Genomic DNA, 17,781 nt, shown 5'->3' with positions numbered 1-17,781 from the left:
TATTTGTGACAGAGTCTGTAAAGAGTGGGAACTTTACCAGCTGTCGGATGGTGTCTTCGATGACATTTTGCCAGTCAGTGATGATGCTTTCAGTGTCATACTGAAGCAGGAACTCTGCACCAGCCCGACTTTTCAGCTAAACACACAGACAAGTATTGCTGATTTGCACAATAGTGGATTTTTAAAAAATAAGGCATCATAATGTGTCCTAAATGAGATTCCACATATTTTAAAAAAATTCTGCATAATTGAATTTTGGTTAAGATGTACAGAAGGTCATTCAGAGTGGTTTGGTGTGAAATGCTCTGTTCTAAGTGCCAGAATTGTTCACAGTGGTGGTGATAGGAACCAGAAGTGTATATATGTATATATATGTACATGCATGTGTGTGTGTATATACACGTGTGTGACATGTATTTATGTGTTTGTGTGTGTGTGTGTGTGTGTGTGTGTGTATATATATATATATATATATATATATATATACACATACATCGCTGCTGTCAGAACAAAACCTTGTATCTCCATTTTTGTCGTTTTTCAGTTTTTGACAATTTGAAAATGCCTATTGTTCTTTACATTATGTGTAAATTTCATGCTAAATAGACCAAAAGAAATGACCCATTGACTTACATTAAAAGTAAAGTATGTTTTTTCCTTCTCCTGTAAAGTTACCGTTTTGGAGATACAAGATTTTCTTCCGATAGCAACAACATATAAACTGCTGCATAGTCATGGTGACCCCGGTTCCTATCACCACCACTGTGAAGAAATGAGTCTCTGCAATGAACCTTTTTTTACACCAAACCACTCTGAATGACTCCGTTTACATCTTAATCACTGAACTGCACAGAACATTTGAAAAACTGGCGGAATTTTCCTTTATGAATTATACCTCCAGCACATTCTTCTTGCTGGACTTTTCCTTAGCTGCCTTGTTAATAGTCGCTCCTTTCAAGTCCACAGTGAATTCAGGGACGAACTGATTGGTCTTGCCCTGTGGGAAACAGAAACGAGTTTAAAAGGGCAAACATGGGATGAAGTGGAGGTCAGTGTCAGTTACAGACCTCTGATGTCCAGCATCATTCTGTAGTTGGGGTCACGATCATATTAGGACCTAAAAAAGTGGATTTGTGTATGGAAAAACTGAATGCTGCCTTAATAAACTGCAGATTTTACACAAACAAAAAGGTTCCAGAGCCGATACGTTTTGCTCTGTGTACATTTCCCACACAAAGGTCCTCGGGTCTTCAGGTTTTTGAGAGGTTAAAATATGATAAATGCTACATTTAAGCTCAAATATATGATTTTTTCTCTCATTCTTCAATTTTTTTGATACATTTTCAACTTTTGCACTTCACATTAGTATTTGATTTTAAATAGGGTGCACGGCATTACAGCACCTTCTTTTATTCTGAAAGCTTGGGCATCTTTACAGTTGCTTAACTATGACTGGTCATTCAGTATTTAGGGGAGGAGTTTAATGAAAGATGCACTGTGATTGGTTTGATGTATTTGTTAAAGTGTATCATATTCTTTCGTATATTAGTGAAAACCTATACTCCTAAAAAGATGGTTCTTCAAGGGTTCTGTGGTAAAGTAAATGGTTCTATATAGAACCTTGAACACTAAAAGAACCCTTTGCATGATTAACTCGCTTTTAGTCTCTAACCACCTTCAGACAGCCTGGAACTTTTTTAGTTGAGTTTAACTTTTCCCTTATCCTTTTTATTTATTATTATTATTATTATTATTATTATTATTAATATTAAGAATAATAATATTAATAATAATAATAATAATGTTATTAATAATAATAATAATGTGTTATTTCATATTTTTGTATATTTAATGTTATATTTATGTTTAAATAATTATATTTAAATAAATATATTTAAATAAAACATATATTTAATGTTTTATTTGATGTTAATTCTTTTACTGTTCTGTTCTAGTAAATAATTAGATTTTTCTAAAAATGTAGTTATTGTTCACTATCTAAATTGGTTCTTTTACTTCATTTTAACGTTTCATTGTATTTCTTATTGATATTTTATGCCTCCTGTTTCCTAATTGAGCTGTTATTTATTTATTTATTTTTTTAAATAAATCTTTTTGTCTTGCTGATTTTCATTTGTTTTAGTTGGAAAATTTCATTTTAGTTTTTCAACCCATTGTAATTTGCTCGGCTACTCTGTAAACGAAGGTCATCCTCAATGTACTTCCGAGATGAAATAAAGATTAATTGCTTGATTGATTGATTGAAAATTGCTCATCAGGTTGATGGAGAAAGTGCTCTACATGGTTCTATATAGAACCTTTTTGAAAAAAGTTCTATATAGCACCAAAAAGGGTTCTTCTGTTGTAATAAGCTTGTATCGTAACAATAGCAAAACCCTTTTTGGTGCTATATAGAACCATCTACACATTCTCCATCAATCTGAAGAACCACTTTACGATGCAAAGAACCAATTAATCATGCAAAAGGTTCTTTGAGTCTTCACGGTTCTGTATAGAACCATTGTCTTTACTAAAGAACCCTTAAAGAACCATCTTTTTTAACAGTGTAGTTTTAAGTGTAAAATATATTGGAGTCTAGAAAAATGGAAATATAAAAGCACATACACACACATATACATACATATACATATATATATATATATATATATATATATATATATATATATATATATATATATATATACACTGAAAGTAACTATATTTTATTTTGATAGCATCATAGTGCCTTACATGCTGCATTAATGTTCTACTGATATTCTTTCCTTACACACAATTTATAGCCCTGATTTAGATTAAGGTAGATTAAGGCCCACCTTCCTAGACCCCCATTCACAACTGCATTAGCCCAGCTGAGCAGAACCAATCTTTCGAGAAGGTGAATCAGTTCAGTTTGTTTACCAAAAAGATTTATTCTAAAAGAATCACTTGTCAGTCAGTCATGGCAGCTGATGGCAGCACTCACCGCTGCTCCTGCTGGGGTGGACTTGGGGTCCTTGTGGAACGTTAGAATCCCCCCATGAAGAACGGTCCACGAAAGAGCCCAGTTCTTTCTGCGGAAACAAAGTGTGAACCAACACTTAAACTCATCAAAATACCCAGCAGAAATGCTAAGCTGATGTCATTACCTCACTTTCTTCCCATTCTCACAGATCTTGGTCCTGTTGAGGATTCCAGCTTTCTCCAAATTGGACACCTGGAGGAAATGACCAACAGGATTTTAGTGTTTGTGCTAACCACAGTCATTCAGGAGCTGCGACACTGGAATAGAAAGGAAGGGTCTGATGTGTCTTCAGGGAAGAGAAGTAACGAAGAGCAGGTTTTAAAGAATGATTTGACTTTTTATTTTCCCACTTTGTTGTTAAAAGCACTTGGTCTCATCTCTTGGTCCAAAGGTGTTTAAAGGTTTGAGTGCTGGTGAGCGGTGACATCACAACAAGGACATAACAGAGGCTTTTTGATTGATTCCCAAAGTGGAACTTTTATCAGTTATTATTTCAGCTGAAAAGGTAATCTGTACACAACTTTCTGTAAGAGTAGAGCCGCATGGTTGCACTGTCACTGTTTAACCACCAGGAGGGAGCAAAGCACTTTATTGTTGTATTTCATAGAGCTGCAGATTGTTTTCATCTGTGTTTTCTCCTGTTTCTGGCAGCAGTGTCAAAATATTGACTTAGTATCTTGAAAAAAATCATTTTCATAATATAATGTCTTATTTTCTCAAAACATGGACTTAATATGTCAAAACAATGAGTATGTTTTTCAACATTTCAACTCAATGTCAAAATATTTTCTTAAAACAAGACTTAAGACTTAATATCTCAAAATAATGACTTTTTACTGCAAACATTGGCTTAATATACTTAAATAATGACTAATTTTCTCAACATTTTTACTTATCTCAAAATGAAGACTTATTGTCTCAAAATATTGACTTAGTATGTCAGAATAATGACTTTTTGTCTCAGAATATTGACTTTGTATCTCAGCATAATGACATTTTCACAAGATACTGACGTAGTATCTCAAAATAATGACCTACTGTCTCAAAATATTGACTAAGTATCTCAAAATAATGACTTATTAGCTTAAAATATTGAGTTGGCATTTCAAAATATAATCTTTGACTTAATAGGTCAAAACAATATTTTCTTTTCAACTTAATATCTCAAAATAATGATATTTTCTCAAAACATTGACTTAATATCTCAGAATAGTGACTTATTTCCTTAAAATATTGACATCTAATAATAATGACTTATTAGCTTTAAATATTGACATTTCAAAATATTGCATCTTTGACTTACTTTGTCTAAATTATGACATTTAATTTCAAGAAAGTAAGCCTTACTCCATATTTACAGAGTAAATTATTATACTGTAGATAGTCGAGTCAATATTTTGACATCAACTAATGTGGGCAGCTGGTCATTTCAAGTGTGCTATTCAAAGCACACAAAAGGAAGGAAGGGTGTCTACAGTTATGTGTTGAGTGAGTGACTGAAAGAGGGTGTAAACAAAATCAGAGCGAAGTGATAATGGTTTGAGGAAGAGCTGAGGAGAAAGCAGAACATACAGTAATTCAGCAAATTTCACAGCTGATGACGGCTAGAATCAAAGACCGAAGAACACGATCACAACCCAGCTGACCCATCCATGCTCCGCCCACAAATGTGTTCTTTCATCGTGACCGTTGCTAGGTGACAAGCTCCCAGTATACCTAATGAGAAACTGCAGCACAGACGTTTTGGTCAACATCGAGCGAGTTTGATCCCCAGTGATGCCAGAGCCATCCGTAAGTGGGAGTCCAAGACAGCATGACTGTCCGTTCTCTCTCTGGGTGGGTAGGTTGGCCAATGCAGGTATCTATTAGCTGACATAACAGAATTAGCAGGCAGCTTCTCCTCCAATAATGTGTTAGCAGCAGTTTGAGATGCAGCAGCGCTTCAAGAGTCTCAGATGAAGCTCATCATTTTTGTCAATTATCTGTTAAGCTTGTCCAACAGTAGCTATGAAAGAATGCATTTGTGGGCGGAGCCTGGACAGGCCAATTGAGTACTGGGTAAACTCTCCCTCCACCAACCTTAGTTCATGCCAAGACTGTCAGTCATACAGGGCTGCACAATATATTTATATATCAGTGTTTGATACGATACTATTTTTTGTAATTAAAACATGAGGCCAATTATTCAATATGCTGTTTGCGCAACTGAGACATATTATTACAGGTAAGTCTGACTAAATTATGAGGTGAGTTAATCATGAATACCTACCAGAGACTATTATAGATTAGCATGATCAGCGTCTATAAGTCATAACTCAGTAGCAATAAATAGCAATATTTAGTATATGCATTATCCAGCCCTATTCAACTGAATATGCTAAGAATTCAGAACCATTAGCCTACTGTCTTTTGCACACAGAGGAATTAGACCTCCGCATTTAACCCATCCGTGCAGTGAAACACCCACATACATGCACACTAGTGAACACACACACACACACTAGGGGGCAGCGAGCACACTTGCCCGGAGCAGTGGGCAGCCCTATCCACGGCTGCCTGGGGAGCAGTTGGGGGTTAGGTGCCTTGCTCAAGGGCACTTCAGTCACGTACTGTCAGCTGAGGGGATCGAACCGGCGACCTTCCGGTCACAAGGCTGATTCCCTAACCTGCAGCCCACGACTGCATTATAATGTAATTAGTGTGCCCATCACCACCTCCATCACCAGAATCCCAGAACAAAGTAAAACACGTCCTTGACTCATTTAACCCTTTCCACCATCGATCCCTCCACCCATTCGGTGCAAACAGAGGTTAAAACCCACTTTCTGTTGCTGAGCTGCTGAGCTTTGATTGGACAGGTTCTTCTCAGGCTCAGCCATACCAGCTTTTGAAGGCGAAGTCTAACAACCAGTAAGAAAAGATAAACAGTACTTTTGGGGTTACAGTGTATTGTTGCTAGCCTGCTGGTGATGAATTAAAGCGACAGTTCCACAAAAATCAAATGTACACAAACGTTGTCTTAGCCTAAATGTGGTTGAACAGCCAAAACATGTTTGGTGTCTGAAGCTCCTTTAGTTTTACACTGAAGCTACAAGGCTAATGTAGCTAACCAGTAGCTTATGGTCATTAAGCAGCATTGTTGCTCCAGTGGAAAACTAAAGAATCAAACTTCAGACACCAAACATGTCTAAGCTGACTGCCTTTCAGAGGGAAAAAACTGATTTAACAGTTAAGATGTAAACAGAGTGGTTTGGTGAGAATTACTGCTCAAGAGAAAATTACAGAGTCAGAATTGTTCACAGTGGTGGTGATAGGAACCAGACGTCTACCTCTAAAAGCTCCCTCAGACAGTTGTTACATGAAATGGTCATGAATATGCCGCCTGATGTCTGAGAAGCTGTTTTACATCAGTATTGGGAAAAAGCTTTTGGTCTAAAACATCAATTTTAATGCTCTATTATGGTGGAAAGACACATGCAAGGCGATTTGAGGCAAAATAGTCCCCAAAGAATCGCTATCATTACTATTTTACCATCATCAACATGACATATAAAACCTCAAAAGGCACGTGTTGGTTCACTGGTGGTTTTGGATAATGCCTATCACCACAACTGTAATCATCAATTTAATTACACAGAAATTTTGAAAAGGAGGTGGAATTCCCCTTTAAGTCTATACTTCCCCCAGGTTTCTCGCTTAACAACACAGCTAAGCAGACTCTGTTCTCTTTGTCGTTACTGTAGTGCTAATCATGTGCCTGTTGATGTGAGAAGGTGACTTACATTATGGGGCATTTCAGGGGAGCTGGACGCATCACTGTCCGAAGCATTCCGGCGATGGCTTAGAGGGAGCTTCTGTAAAGGAGAAAAAAGCCTTACAACAAAATCATACAGGCTGTTTTTCTTCAAGCAAGCATTAGCAGTGCTGCTCCTTCAAGCAGTGAGACAAAGCTAAAATATTGCGTTCCTACAGTGCACTCGGTCCAGTGTGCTAATCAGTTATCCAGTTATTACTGAAACATGCTGAAATCAGGCCATGTCTCCACTGAGGACAGCTCACTATTGTCAGACCGTTCAAAACAACCTTCTGGACACCTGGAACAACACCAGGAGCAGATTCAACAGACAGTGCAATTCAGTCCAATGTCAAAGCGGTTCTGGCTTCAAGATAAACTATATGGGCAAAAGTATGTGGACACCCCTCCTAATTACTGAGTTCAGGTGTTTCAGTCACACCTATTGCTACCAGGTGGATAAAATCAAGCACACAGCCATGCAGTCTCCATAGACAAACACTGGCAAGAGATTGGGTCGTACTGAATAGCTCAATGACTTTAAACATAGCAATGTCAAAGGATGCCACCTCTGCAGAAGTCAGTTTGTGAAAATTCTGTCCTGCTAGATCTGCACTGGTCAACTGTAAGTGCTATTACTGTGAAATAGAAGCAGCTAGTAGCAACAACAGCTTAGCCATAAAGCAGTAGACCAACAAACTCACAGAGTGGGGCCGCTGAGTGCTGTAGTGCATAGCGCCTAGCCTCTGTTGCATCTCTTATCACAGAGCTCCAAAGTGTCTCTGGAAGCAACATTAGCACAAGAACTGCGCATTAGGAGCTTCAAGAAATGGGTTACCATGGCCGAGCAGCTGCACACAAGCCTATGATCACTGTCGGCTGGAGTGATGAATCATACTTCACTACCTGGCAGTCTGATGGACCAATCTGAGTTTGGTGAACGTCAGGAGACGCCACCTACCTGAATGCATAGTGCCAACAGTAAAGTTTGGTGGAAGAGGGATAATGGGTTGGAGCTGTTTTTCAGGGTTTGGGCCACTTAGTTCCAGTGAAGGGTGATGTTAATGTTACTGCATACAAAGACATTTTAGGCAATTATATGCTTTTAGCCTTGTGGCAGCAGTTTGGTGAAGAGCCTTTCCTGTTCCAGCATGATTGAGCCCCTGTGCACAAAGCAAGCTCCATAAAGACATGGTTTGAGGAATCTGGTGTGGAGGAACTCCAGCAGCCCGCACAGAGCCCTGACCTCAATCCCACTAAACACATTTGGGATGCCTTTATGGAGCTCGTTGAGTGTGGGCCGGGCCTTTTCGTCTAGCCTCAGTGTCTGACCTCATAAATGCTATTTTGACTGAATGGGTACAAATTCCTACAGACACACTCCAAAATATTGTGGAAAGGTTCCTAGACGAGTGGAGGCTGTTATAGCCGCAAAGAGGGGCAACTCCATATTAAAGCCTGTCATTTTGGAATTGGACATCCAACCAGATCATATAGGTGTGATGGTGTCCATATACTTTTGGCCATATAAAGTAGTTACTACTGTTTTAGCTATGCTAATGTATTTTAGTCCATGTTTATAGATAACAGTGTGTTATACTGCGTCGGAAACCACTTAAGGAAGTCTATTAGAGATTATTTAAAAATGCTGATTTATGTTATGCATAACAATGACATAAAGACATAAATGTGAGTGTGTTTCCCCAAAGATCTTTGACAGGTCTTAGAGGTTCGAGTCTAGGTTGGTCTAAAAAGCTACACTGATTGACAGAGGAGCAGCAGCGGTGCAATGTGGTACAGAAGCAGCGTGGCTGCAACTTTTGGTTGAACAGGAGAACCACTGAGTGTTTATACCTCATCCTGAGATCTTGTGCTGTTCCTCCAGCTCCTCATCACTCCATCCTGATTCATCATGCCTCCATTGCCCACTCTACACTGACCCAGACCAGCACAGAGCTAGAAAGAGAGAGAGAGAGAGAGAGAGAGAGAGAGAGAGAGAGAGAGTGGGTGGGTAACATCCCTTCATACCCCCACTCTACTGACCCCCAAGATAACACAACTTATTGACGTTATAAATTAGAAACACAGCATTTGTTTACTAATTAGTATAATTACAATTGCAATGATAGTAATTGTAACATTGTAATTATAATGATGAATATACTTCCTTAATTATAATAAAGAGAGAGAGACAAAGAAAAGAGAAAGGTGAAAGGTGAGAGGAGAGAGTGAGAATGTGAGGGGAGAGAGAGAGGAGAAGAGGAGAGAGAGAAAAAGAGATAAAGAAAAGTGAAAGGTGAGGGAAAGAGACAGAGGAGAGAGAGAGAGAGAGAGAGAGAGAGAGAGAGAGAGAGAGAGAGAGAGAGAAGAGGGAGACAAGAGAGACAAACAAAAGAGAAAAGTGAATGCTGAGAGAAGAGAGTGAGGGCAGAGAGGAGATAGAGAGAGAGAGAGAAGAGGGATACAGGAGAGAGAGAAGGGGAGGAGAGAGAGATGGGAGAAAGAGAGAGAGGGGGAGATAGAGAGAGAGTAAAGGGACATACAGATGTGTGTGTGTGTGTGTGTGTATATATATATATATATATATATATATATATATATATATATATATATATATATATATATATATATATATATATACACACACATACACACACACACACACACACACACACAGACGTACGTATACATTATATACATTAATCTAAACTAACCAGATCTTAAAATGGTTTGAGAAACAAGATGTTTTTTTTTTATTTAAAACAAGAGATTACAAAAACAGTCGAAACAGTGACGGACTAGATAAACTCCTAACCTCAGGTAAGGTCCACTGGGACCTGGAGCCGTCTCTCAGGTAGTAGTACGTCTGTCCCCGATCGTCCAGAGACTTGATCCACTGTGAACACAAACATCAGCTTCAGACCAGTCTGACTACAGAAAAGCTCACTAAAATCCACGTCTCAAAAACAAGAAGCCATAGGTCTGTACTGCTGAGAATTAAAGCGATAGTTCAATTAAAAACAGAATTTACAAATAACTTGTTAGTCTTGTAGCTCCAGAGCAAAACTACAGACACAAAGACACTAAACGTGTCTCGGCTCATCTCCTACATTTGGAGTAAACTGAGTGCAGTCCAGCGTACTGTACCTGCTCCTGAGTGTGTTCACTGGTGAAGACCCAGGCTCCGTCAGGGTCTATGTTGAGGGTCCAGCCTGCAGGGGTACTGCGGTCCAGACAGGCTCTGGGGATGGCTGGTTTTTTCACATGAGCGAGAGAGTACTCCGACATGAGGGGAAAGGGGAAAGATGCGGCGTCCTCCTGGTCTGGAGACAATGGGGCAACCTCTTCAGCAGGGTAGTCTTCCTCAGGGAGTGGAGGCTAATGACGGGGCAGGAGCACAGACGACATGACATTATCATTAGCAGTTTGAGCGAGATTTACTTGGTTACATGCACTCAAGTATATTGTTGATGGATTTGTACTTTCTTATGTGTAATATTTGAGTACACTATATGGCCAAAAGTATGTGGACACCCCTCTAAATGATTGAATTCAGGTGGATAAAATCAATTACATACTGAAGAGCTCAGTGACTTTAAACTGGTTTGTGAAATTTCTCTCCTGCTAGATCTGCCCTAGTCAACTGTAAGTGCCAACATTGAGCAATGGAACTGTTTGAAGGAACAGCAGCCCAGAATCCATATTAATGTCCATGGTGTTTCAAGCTCATATAGGTGTCCACATATTTTGGCTATATAGTGTATGATTGTGAGGAATCTACTCTACTTTTAAAGTCAACCTGAAATAAAAATGTTCTTGTTAATTCGTGTACCTGGTCATATTAAACCTGTTACATGAATATTAAAAGACTAAATTCTTGTTTCCTCATAATTTTCCATCAAAACGTAATGACCTTGGCCTTGTGATTTTTGATGATGTCACTGTGCATCGGGGGTGGGCAAAATAATATTAAGCAATAATATCATATTTCACCCCACTCCCCACTACACCCACCCATCAAGGAGAGATAACGCGTAGCTAATTCAGAAACCCTCCCTGATACCATGTTTCACTCATGAATACATCACAGAATGATTAGTGACTTCCCACTCACACTGACTTTTCACTCAGTTACATTTTACTTATTAATATTCAGTTGCTAATTTTATGATTGAATTCAATTTTATTTTTAATTTGATTTTTGACAACATCTGTATTGTTTTACTGTTGCTCACACCTCTTACTTTTGAGATATGCTGATAGATGCTGGATGTTCTACTAGAGTGAAATCAGTACTGGAGGAGTTTCTGGACATCATACTCTTCTACTCAAGTACATTTACTCCTCCATGAGTCAGATCCCAGATAGCAAGAGCATAGCGTGCCACTGTTGGCCCACTGATGGCAAAGCTGCCAGTCATTTTATCAAAACTGGCCTTCATTTCTTTTGTTATCCTTTGTAAATTAGTTTAGTAAAGAAATTTACAGTAATATCATAAATAAAGCTGATTATACAGCTGTATCCAATCCAGCACCGTGTCAGCAACATTTTCAACAAATTCATTTTATATCAGGCCTAGTCATTCATTTTTTTTCTCTCAGTAGTTTGTAATTTTTGTCTTAGTTTATTTTCCAAAATAAAAGCCCAAGTGCATTGAACTTCTGTTTGAGGAGATTAAAAACTACTTTGAACCTGTATAGAGTGAGTGGGGTGCCGTCCTTATCAAGCCAGCGGACCATATATGCTCACCATCTGGATATTTCAATATTTCTACTGGAGTATGAATTAAGGCTACTCTACACACCTCTCATTAGCAGGAATGTGTATTGTGCTTCCAAATAAATATGATTTTAGTCACAATGTCCAAGATTTTTCCATGTTAATAACACAAATTCTAGACAAGTAGAGCACCAGTACTTATCATATGACTCATTATACCCAGATAGCAAGCATATTTTTGGTCCACTGTCTTGATAAGGTCAGCACCCCGCTGACTGTTTGCCACTGCTGGTCCACCCTCGGACCACCCAGATTACTGCACACCGACTTTTATTTTAGAAAATAAACTAAGACAAATATTATAAACAACTTACAGAGAAAAAAAGGCCTAATATTAAATGATTTTGAGGGGAAAAAAATCATGACTAGGCCTGATATCAAATTATTTTATAAAAAAATTCTGTTGCTGACACTGCGCTAATGATTTACTGATGATTTACTAAACTAATTTACAAAGCATAACTAAACAAAGGTAGGAAGGAAAAATGAGTAAACTGGACTCTGAGGGCAAAATAGGCGATGATCAGTGGAAGTTTGTCTAATACTCTGCTTAACCACCAGTGGGCCGCCCGGAAAACGCTGAGCAAAACACCAGTGGACCACCAGCTTTGCCATCAGCTGGCCAACAGTGGCCCTCTATCCTCTTGCTATCAGGGATAAGCTGTGGCAATTCTTGTTAGGGGCTTCAAGCCCTTATTTAAGTCTCTGTACTTTTACTGCATCATTGTTATTTGACTGCCCCAAAACCAGACTGACAGCTGTGGAGATTGCTGACCGGCGCTTCAAGCCTTTGTTTAATATTTCAGTGCTTGCGTTTGATCTGAAAGCAGATTAGAACTGCAGCGTTTGGGTTGCACTGGTGGGTTCTGTATAGACGTTTTTGACAGATTTTTTGATATTCTAGATAACCTTCATTTTCTGGGTGTTATAAAAAAATGACCGTTTTATACTTATGGCTGCTAACTACCTTTGGCACTAAAAAACTGAAACATTTCACCATCGGTCCAGTACTGAAGGCTTCTTCTCTCTCGTTGCTAACACTCGTCGCTGAAGCTAATCATAATTCACTTATCTATTTATTCTTCTAAGTGAAGATAAAGTTACAATTACGACTATTACATCACCAATAAGTGCAAACTAGAACGGTGTCGATGTTGAAGGCCACTTTTAGAATTATTACCTTGTAAGGAGTTCCCAAAAAGACGTAAGCTAATTAGGAAGCTTACACTAGTGTTATTAGCATTTGTGCTAGTCTCCAGAGAGAAAGCTTTCACCCATATTTTCCACACTCAACAGAATAAAAATACCATTAAGCTTAGTTTGATTCTACACATGATTCTGTGTAATTTTAGATGTGTGACTGCGCTATATTATTTTTATTACCGCAGTGCTAAGCTAAGATAACTAACTGGCAAGAAGGCTAATGTGTCAGTTTAAACTCTCAAGAGAAATATCTAGCATTGACTGCACATTCAAAACAAAAACTGACCCAAATGGGAGCCAGTGGAACTTCAGTTCCTCTAGTTCTAGTTCATTTTTTCAGCTGGAAGAACAGCTAAGATCATAATAATAACCATTTATAACTTAGATTAACTTATAATTTAGTGGTCTTTTGGATCATTTTAAGCCACCCTAAACATCTGAATTGTCTTTATCTTTGAACTGACACATTAGCCTTCTTGCTAATTAGTTATCTTAGCTTGGCACAGTGGTAATATGAATAATATAGTGCACTCACACATCTACAATTACACAAGATCATGTGTAGAATCAAACTAAGCTTAACGTTATGTTAATGTTATATTTATTCTGTTGAGTGTGGAAAATACGAGTGAGAACTTGCTCTCTGGAGGCTAGCACGAATGCTAATAACATCAGTGTTAGCTTCCTAACTAGCTTATCCCTGATAGCAAGAGGATAGTGGACCACTGTCGGCCCACTGATGGCAAATCGGGCGGTCCACAGGTGGTTAAGCAGCGTATTAGACAAAATTCCACTTATCATCACTCATTTTCCCTCACAGTCTGATTTACTGATTTTTCCTTTCTCCTTTCTTTAGTTATTGTTTATAAATTAGTTTAGTAAATCATTTTAATCTATCAGTGTCAATAACAACATTTTCTATAAAATCATTTTATATCAGGCCTAGTCATGATTTTTTTTTTCCCCTCATTTGTTTGTAATATTTGTCTAAGTTTATTTTCCAAAATAAAAGTCTGCGTGCATTTAAAATCTCTTTGAGGAGATTAAAAACTAGTTAAAACTTGTATGCAGGACAGTAATCTGGGTGGACCAGCAGTGGCAAACAGTCAGTGGGGTGCCGACCTTATCAAGCCAGTGGACAGATACATGCTCACTATCTGGGATGTTATCTTTGTGAACTCCTTACAAGGTATTAATTCTAAAAGCAGTAAATTTAACATCTGCACACCGTTCTAGTTTACGTTCCTTTGCCTTTAGAGTCTCTGTACTTTTACGGCATCATTGCTGTTTGACTGACCGCTGTGGCGATTCCTGATTTGGGCCGCAAGCCTTTATTTAATATTTCAATGCTCGTGTTTGTATGAAAACAGATTGCAGCTGCAGTGTTCGGGTTGCACTGGTGGTTTCTGTATACGCTGAGCGACACAGCCAAAAGCCTTATCTTGATAGATCATTTGACACAGATGATAGATCAAAACTAAGCATCTGAGAAACTATCACAGTAAAGGGGCTTATGGTTATGTGGCAGGCATTAAAACGTAAGCTCTATCTGAGAACTTACATATTAGACTACAAATAAAATCCTATGTGATCAATTTTGTTATCGTGATAAGCAGTATGCTTTTCTGAGTACACTGCGGAAGCTGTTTGTTCTTACAGAACACCGAACAACTGCTTGGTTCATCACAAAGAGAGCATAATTAGTTCAGTTTGAGTGAATTAAGTGCAGTGCAATATGTGGTTTTTAGATGTGGCACTACTAGTGCATTGTGTCTGTCTGTCAAAATATCATAACGCATATTGTGCATTGTAAAAATGTCTCTTAAGTGTTGTTATATGTTACTTTTGCCGTACCACTCACCCCCTGACCGACTAACACTTCACAAAACTGTCAAAAAGTCATTATGCGTGAATAGGTGCAGCAGTTCTTCAGCAAACATCATCTGATCAAAGTGCTGTTCGCTGATGTTTTGTGCTTTCGCCTCATTGTACATGTATTTATGAGTTTCCCTCTCAAAGCACAGAATGCTGGAGGGAGATTATTGCAATGAGGAAATTCACCAAAGCTGATTGTGCACTTTAAAATGCTAGGAAAAGCTTGCCTTATTTTTGGCACGCGGCTTCCACTGTTGCTGCTCAAAGACGTCCAGTCAAGTAAAGTCAAGTTTCCACAGGTGAAAAAAATGACATGCTGTTTCTGGCAGTGTGTCAAATTTTGGCTAATATTCAACCTCTCAAAATAAGGAGTTATAATGACAAAATAATGACGTAACGTCTTAAATAATAATGTTAAAATATTGTCATACAATATCGTCATATTGCTCACCTCAGAGTAGATACTCCTCTGGTGGCAGTGCGCAGTAGCAACACTACTGTACACTAATGTACGTGAATGGCTGCTACTGTTTATTTAATGTTGGTCTACAGCTTGCGCTTTGACTAAAGTCTGATATCTGCACTTGGACTATCAGGTTGACTGGATTTATCAAGTATGACTTGATATGGGAAGGTGTAATTTACAGTGTGGAAGGGGGAAACCTCGCTGGTAACGATGATCCTGTTTGGAATGTTTCCAAGTCCAGCCAAACATGTGAGTCCAGTGGTGAAAAGCCAAACTGCGCTGGTCATATTAAACCTAATCTAACCTAAATCTGTGTTTTCTTTCCAATTAGGTCAATCTTGTTCTTGCAGGGCAACAGTAAACATGTATTAAGCATACCCTTTGAATAAAGTTCAATGACCAATAAATGACCGACATATTGTTCCACATTTCTCTCCTATCAATGTAAAATGGATGGTCCTAATCTTGGGTAACGCTTCCGGAAGCATTCCCCTGACCAATCACAAGATGTCTCTTGCCCCGCCCACACAAAACAGTTTCAGAGTCAGAGAAACTTGGTGAGCTAAACCTAACCCAGCATAACCAAAAGCTAGCAAGCTAGACCTTTCTGTAGCTGCCTGTCACCTGTTTATTCATTGTTCGTTCATCCATTCCTTCATTCGCAGCTTCATCTATCCAATTGTGCGTCCATTTTAGTATCTTACTCTGTGCTCCCATCAGTACAGACCGTAATTTGCACCTTATTTAACGAATCTGCCCCAAAGACTGACCTCTCATAGTCTCCAGCATCTCCAAAGTAATCAAATCGGGGCACATAAAATATGGAAAATCGAATCTTCACCTTAGAACCAAATGAAAATGTGTGTATTGTAACACTTCTGTATACGCTCCACATACCGGACCACTGTCCCGCAGCTCGTCCGGCAGGTCCCAGGAGCTCTCTCCAGAGACGGGGTTGAAGTAGTAGTGTCTGCCGCTGGTCTCGTCCAGCACCCTCTCCCAGTCCGAGCTCCATCTTGGCGGGGAGGGGCCTGGGGGCGAACAGGCTGGAGACTGGGCGGGGGAGGGTGAGGTAAGAGGATCCTCCGTCCCCACGTCGGGCTCCATTAAGGGGCTGAGTGGGTAGTCCCAGGTGCTGCGGCCTGTGCTGGGCTGGTAATAGTACTGCTGACCGCTGTCCTGGTCAGTGTGGATCTCCCATCCCTCGGAGCCCAGGCGAATAGCGTCGGGGAGGTTAGGGGGAGAGTCTGGAGTGTCCGGGATGTCCCAGGAGGAGGAGAGCGCCGAAGCGGAGGAGATGGGCAGGCCGGAGATGCTCCGCCGGGTCCTGGGGACGTTCACGTACACGGCCGACAGGTCGTCATCCTCCACCTGAGAGAGACCAGAGAGCGTAAAGTCAGAGACAGGAACAGGGGTGGCTATTAGTGGTGGTATTCTTTGACCTTAAATTCTATTTAAATAGAATATTTTAGGAAGTGAGTCAGCGTACCATGCCATTTCAAATTTTACCACAATTTAATGAGACGTGATTATTCTGGTACGATTTGGATTTGTTTTTCAAAATACACTGAATACAGAAATGTGACCGGAGGAACCATTTACAGACCAGAGGTGCCCTAACTTTTCATCTTGGGGTGCCAAAGTACAATGTCTGTGGTGCACCGAGAGCCAAAAGGACAAAACAGAAAAAAAGTAAGTAGGTAGGTTTCAAACTGTATTTTTTAACATTGCACTTTATTTTGTACATAAAAAATTTAAAAATGCAATTTTAAAAGGAAAACAGTCATAATTTAATACATTTTATATAGTATAAAAATGTGCTTGTTTTCTCATTGGGTGAGGGGCTGGATTCCGGGAACGTTCTGGTGGGCTAAATCAAACTCACAGGAGAACTGTGTCCAACAGGCAACAATTTGGGCCCCCAATAAAGACAATCAACATAATACATAGATTCAGTTCATTCAATTCACCCACTGCGGAAAATGAATGAGGTGTATATGTTTTAAGATGCATTAATGCATTTTTACACCTCCTCTATCCCCATTACGGAAAGGCTAGAGAGAGTGCAGCTACACTTGTGAAGTTTGGGAACACTTTGCCTCTCTTGGAATTTGAAGGTTGTCACAGTTTCTGTCCAATTAAGCAATTAAGCATGCAAATCTTTTGTTAGCATAAAGAAGCTGTGTGCTAACCCTTTGGGTATAATTCAGCATCAACACTCAGCTTCATGCTCAACAAAGTGTCTTCCTTGGTATGAAGATGAAGGTCTTAAGGCTGTGCATGGGTACCCGAATACTGTAGAGGGTGATCAAGAAGGTAGTGCAGCTACTTCAGCTGAAAATGTATTCAATCAAAACGTATTTATCTCAATGTTACCTCAACAGACATGTTGGCACATCCTTTACAACGCAGACAGAGAGTTCCCATCCACATCTACTCCTGCTCTGGTAGTCCTAGTGCTTGCTATTTAGCTCATCTGAAGGGGCAGCTTCTAAACCTTGCCCAACACAAACACCTGCCTGTTTAACCTCTCAGTGACCAAATTATTTCCTCTGGCTATTATTCCTTCTGTTTGCTTTGTGCTACTGATTTTTCTATTTTATTTTTTAAGTCTGCTGGCACCAGAGCTTCAATTTACCCTGT

General features: G+C 39.3%; 1 protein-coding gene across 5 annotated transcripts in view; it reads right to left on the bottom strand.

The window, feature by feature from the left end:
* Positions 1–17,781, bottom strand: part of arhgap27 (Rho GTPase activating protein 27) — a 68,477-nt gene that overhangs the window by 10,179 nt on the left and 40,517 nt on the right. For 4 of the 5 annotated variants that reach the window (XM_036573145.1, XM_036573144.1, XM_036573147.1 and 1 more), the window contains 10 exons: positions 16,036–16,509; positions 9,963–10,193; positions 9,631–9,711; positions 8,670–8,771; positions 6,805–6,876; positions 5,845–5,922; positions 3,147–3,214; positions 2,984–3,071; positions 896–997; positions 38–136 (listed from right to left, as the gene is read on the bottom strand). In XM_036573145.1, the coding sequence (XP_036429038.1) occupies positions 38–136; positions 896–997; positions 2,984–3,071; positions 3,147–3,214; positions 5,845–5,922; positions 6,805–6,876; positions 8,670–8,771; positions 9,631–9,711; positions 9,963–10,193; positions 16,036–16,509 (1,395 nt within the window). The remainder of the gene's footprint in view (positions 1–37; positions 137–895; positions 998–2,983; positions 3,072–3,146; positions 3,215–5,844; positions 5,923–6,804; positions 6,877–8,669; positions 8,772–9,630; positions 9,712–9,962; positions 10,194–16,035; positions 16,510–17,781) is intronic. The other variant, XM_036573146.1, reaches the window with a different exon arrangement.

This window comes from Colossoma macropomum, unplaced genomic scaffold, assembly GCF_904425465.1.
Source record: "Colossoma macropomum unplaced genomic scaffold, Colossoma_macropomum, whole genome shotgun sequence".
NCBI lineage: Eukaryota > Metazoa > Chordata > Actinopteri > Characiformes > Serrasalmidae > Colossoma > Colossoma macropomum.
The sequence above is the reverse complement of the archived record's forward strand: the minus strand, read 5'-3'. Positions and strand labels throughout refer to the sequence as shown.